This window comes from Oncorhynchus keta, unplaced genomic scaffold (assembly GCF_023373465.1).
Source record: "Oncorhynchus keta strain PuntledgeMale-10-30-2019 unplaced genomic scaffold, Oket_V2 Un_contig_29797_pilon_pilon, whole genome shotgun sequence".
Taxonomy (NCBI): Eukaryota; Metazoa; Chordata; class Actinopteri; order Salmoniformes; family Salmonidae; genus Oncorhynchus; species Oncorhynchus keta.
In genome coordinates, this window is record NW_026286730.1 from 7,828 (window position 1) to 12,700 (window position 4,873).

Below are 4,873 nucleotides of genomic sequence, written 5' to 3' on the forward strand. Positions count from 1 at the left end.
ATCTCTTATTTTAGATGATGTGTAGGTGTCACAATGTTGGAATGTAAAAAATAACGTTTGAAAAAAGCACTCATACTGAATTAATGTAACAAGTGCATGGATATCATTGCAAATATATGTGTGTTAAAAATAAAATAAAAACATCTGTAGGGTCTGCTAAAACAAATCTGTATTTTTTTAATAAACTGGTCCCGATTTTAAATACATTTATCATGCAGACCAGCAAAATTGGAGTCTATTTGTATCTGCCCTCCTGAAAAACTGATATAATGATTGCAGAAAATCAAATAAAGTATACTTTTGGCTTATAGTGGACTATATGAAATTAATGTTCAATGTAGTAGGCTACCTACCCTTTTGTCTTTATTATGTTACGATTCAACCAACAAATGTGTACAAGGTGTCAAGTTCCACCCCCCCCACCAAAACAAACATTTGCTTCACTTAATATTCATATAAAAACTATGCTGTCAAAGCTATTTAATTAAACAGGTGTGATCTGTAACAGTTGTTTCTCCTGAGCAGCAGTCTGTTCTGAACCAATAAGGGTTCTAAGCCCTAAAACGTGTATTTGTCTGAAACCTAACCAAACGACCCCTAGCCCCCAAAACCTCAAAGTTGATGTATATCTGCCTTCTGATTGGCCAAGATTAATCTCTTATGGGGGTAGGGGCTTTGGGTTGTTACAAAGTGAACTGAGCTGTACAGTCCAATTCTAGTAGACTATTATGTCTGTGGTCAATAAGGAGTAACATGTTCTATGTTATGTAGACTTTGCTGACACATACTGCTGATGATAAGTCTATGGTAAAGAATGAGCTCTGTGCTCTATAAGTGAAATGTTACGTCTGTGCAGAGTCAATAAATAGAGATGCTTGGTTTTGGGTTTGATACAGTGTGTGTTCTAAAATAATAGTGCATCTCTCTGCCAGTTCTTGATTGTTTACGCCTGTTCGTCTGTCTATGATTGTCGTCTAAGTTCTAGAAGAGGGCTGTTTTCCTGGGATCACCTGGCAGCACACTGATGGAGTCCTCCGCCTTTCCACACAGCCATCGTGTACTCCTGGAGTGGACCGAGGACCATGACGTTACCGTCAGAGAAGTCACAGGGAATAGCCAATGCAGCTATGAGGTATTTACTATAGTAACCCCCACCATGGACCAATGTTATTATTTATAGTTGGGTCATTCCACCAATTTCGTGCCTTTGAGAAGTTTAACTTGGTTAACAAAAAAAAGGGACATTCACTTAATTTTAACATTCTTTCATAAAGACCACATGTTCAACTGCATAAAAAACACGTTATCCCATCTCAATGTAATATTTTAAAAACTTACTACAAAACTTACTTCCACTTGAATTCAATCACTTTTTGAAAGCACCCCTTTTCATTTGAACGAAACCTTCGATACATATTTGCCCTTTGTAGAAGTGCTCAGAAAGTGACTTTTTGGACCTGATCGCCTACACATTCAAGAGATAAAGGTGCTCAAAGTTGACCCGTTTTGCATATCCCACCACATTTTTTTTATTTTTCATTAAATTGACTTTTATTTTATTTTTACCTCAAACATCATTCTAAAAACATTTTTTCATATTTGCATATGTTGTAGGTTAGACCCTATTTTACGTCATCTGAGGTTTTGTGTTGTGCCTGCCATCGGTTGAGACACAACATGCTCTTGAATACAGAGTGGGTGTCGTGTTTTGGCTGAAAGATGTAGTCAAATTCAAATAAAATAGAAATGGCAACTTTTAAATGTTACTGCAAAGACTGTTGGAGGTCCACGCCATAGAGAATGACAAAGGCCCCTAGTGGCCAAAAGGCTGTATTAGCATGGACAGCCCCATAGAGGGCTTCCACCATTTTAATGTAGTCAACTGAGTGGGATTTACACTTCATTGGCTGATCCCTCCTGGTGACACTGTTGGAGTCATGTCCAATCAGGTCATCAGGAGGGCTCAGCCAATCATGAGGAAGAAAATTGACTACTTAAATGGAGATGGCGCTGCCAATGCGGTCACAGATGCTATGATGGCACAGATACAAAGATGAGTCTATCTCCATGGTCTACACATCAGAAAATGTTTTGAATGTGAATATCTGTTTTAAATTATACTGTCAATCCTCCATAGGAAACCTATTGAAATCATATAAATAAACATAATAGAATAGATAGACATTTAAGTTGACATTTGACAGCAGACATTTTTACGGTAGTAACTAGAAGTAAAAATGTCAATGGTGTATCGGATAAATTGAAGTGGTCTGAAGGGATAGGGCCATTGTATAAATGAGATATTTCTGCATTCAAGAGCATGTTGTGACTCAAACAATGGTTGGCACAACACAAAAACCTCAGATGATGTAAAGTAAGGTCTAAGCGTTTGTCAATTGTACTAAATCATTTTTTTCAAGAAATTATATCATAGTTTGACAACCCTGTTTTGTAAGCATTTTAAATTATATCGAACTCAACAGTTTATCCTTCCCAGTGATAAAGGCATGGATGTCTCATGGTATGGTGGGGTTTGCAAAATGGATCACCTCTGAGCAGCTTTATTTCCTGAATGTTTCTGACCACTTTTTCCATGTGAAAACATGTATGGAAAGTGTTGTTTAAATCAAAAGGGATGCTGTCAAAAAGTGATAGAATTCATATGGATTTACCCTATATTACCCTAAGTGCCAACTAAAGTAGAAGTAACAGGTTTGATCGTAACAGGGTTGACGATTTAGTTTTAAATCAACCATAAATCCCCTCGTGACAGGGGGAATGGAAGCTTGTTTTGTTCAACCTTGGAGTGGCAATTGAATACAAGATTCACAAAGCCTGAGCGGTGTTTCTTTCCGGTCCTGACGAGAACATTTTTACTTTTGGGTTCTCTTCTGCACTGTTGAACCAATCCAGTAAATGTGGAGGAGGAGTTAAAATGGAGTGTCGCCTTGTTAAAGTCCAAAAGCGGAAGTTGCGTCACAGGCTCTCTTTCCTTTGCTGACCCCGCAGAGGGTGTTCTATGGGTAAGAGGGTTGATGTTTAACGCTCAACCTGCTCTGTTTTCCACCACAAAACACTAGAAAATGTCCCGAAAAGAGTAGAACCAGCTCACCTGCTTTTACACCATGTTCAATGTTTCTTTGGCTTTTTTTTCTCTTTTTTTTTACAAAAATAAATAGTTTCACCATATTACAAGAGTTCAGTTCACACAACAGGGTTGACCTTAAAATGAGGGAGTAAATTAATCACTAATCACATTAAATAAAAAATCATCTTCAGCAATGACTCTGCCAAAGCAACAAAATAACGAGGGCTTTACAATGAAACTTGGAGAAATGTTTGGATTAAGTGGGCTAAAATCCTAGAAGTGTCAGGGAATGACATGTCAAAATGCTGAATGTTGGCACTTTAGCAAGCCTTTATTCATATTAAAAATCAGAGTTATTGAATTCTCCATGTGGTCTATATAAAAGGGTACTGCATTTAATATATAACAGGCTTTTAAAATTCAATATTGGTGCACAATTTCTAGTTAAAATATTGTGGAACGAATGGTATGGAAGTCGTATACACTTTTCCCACCATTGTGCCGACCCGAACCTTACTGTGCTGGCAAGGTTCTCTATTCTTACACTGTTCTTTCCAGCACCGTTAGTACTAGCAACTATGGTGGGTGAGTAACCAGGTCAGCGCAGTAGACCTACAGCTCAGCTTGGCTTGGCTCAGCTTTGCTCAGTGGTGTAAAGTGGATATTATTGTACTGTTATCTAGTGAGGATTTACCAACAAAAGACAAGGTCCTCACCTTATAATTGTCCACCACAGAGAAGGTATACTCATGCCTGGCTATGACATGGTCACGGTTTTTACACACATCTTCTAGGTAGTAAAGAAAGACCATTAGTAAGATGAAAAACGGACTCCATCACAGACACACCTTTTTCAGGGCCATGTTCATTTGACACAAAACAGAAGAATGTGGGGAAATACTCTCTGAAATTGTCTAATAAGAAATGCTTGTTTTTGTTTGCAGTTGGGTAACATTTTGGTACAGTGTGCCCTATTGAACACAATTTAAATCATCAATGGCGAAACATTGACTCACGATCATAGGTGACTATCTCCTCCTCATCCTCTGTGACCTTGCTGCTGATCAACACAATGTCCTTCTGGTGACAGTTGGCACAGCCCAGGTAGTTCATTAGATAGGAGCCATTCTCCAAAAACAGTTGTTGCCCTGTCAAACAGATGTATTCATTATGTGAATACATCAAAATGTACCTCAATGCAGGGATGGGATATGTCACTGTCCTACAAACTGCACCTTTATCCACACTGATACATCAAATAATTACATTATTTTTAGTTTTCCCTGTATTAAGGTAAGCTTTCCGACCTGGGGTAGAGGCAGAGGCCAAGGAGGGCCTAACAGAGGACCGAGCGCGGAGAGGTGGACACACTTCCACACTCCAGCCAGTTCACCAGCCTCCCCTCCCTGCATTCCCCACAGGTTATCACTACAAGCTCTGTAGCTTAAAACGTTACCTCTGCCTGGTAACTGAGCTTGGCAGGATCGCAGAGGAAGGTGAACTGGAGGGTTATGTACCAGGAGGCCAACTGGAAGAAGCAGGAGAAGGTCAAAGGCATGCCCAGGTGAGGGAGTTTCACTGTCGCTGAGAGAACCTTAGGACCTGTTTCCTATACTTATGTTGAAGGGCAATTCCGTGTCTGCAACAAACCAGTGTCTGCATGTGAAAACAGTGCATTTTAAGATCTGTGGTTAAAAAAGATAAGAAGAAAGGTCCTAAAAAAATGTGACATCACAGGGTAGGATTAAAAGTAAAAAATTAAAAATAAAATTATTTTCAAAACCG

At 39.0% G+C, this 4,873-nt stretch overlaps 1 protein-coding gene across 1 annotated transcript; it reads right to left on the reverse strand.

Annotated features, from left to right (window-relative positions):
• Positions 1 to 981: 981 nt before the first annotated feature.
• LOC127923441 (protein Churchill-like) lies at positions 982 to 4,500 on the reverse strand. The gene is made up of 4 exons (XM_052507491.1): positions 4,482 to 4,500; positions 4,105 to 4,236; positions 3,794 to 3,878; positions 982 to 1,060 (listed from the first exon to the last, which is right to left on the reverse strand). The coding sequence occupies exons 1-4, from the start codon at positions 4,498 to 4,500 to the stop codon at positions 982 to 984; spliced, it is 315 nt and encodes a 104-aa protein (XP_052363451.1).
• Positions 4,501 to 4,873: the final 373 nt, after the last annotated feature.

Excerpts from the sequence above, each read along its gene's own strand:
- LOC127923441 (XM_052507491.1), bottom strand. Across the intron at positions 3,879-4,104 it reads GGAGATAGTCACCTATGATC|AAGATGTGTGTAAAAACCGT; the intron begins GTGAGTCAATGT and ends TTTACTACCTAG. Across the intron at positions 1,061-3,793 it reads AATTATAAGGTGAGGACCTT|TACACGATGGCTGTGTGGAA; the intron begins GTCTTTTGTTGG and ends CCACTCCAGGAG.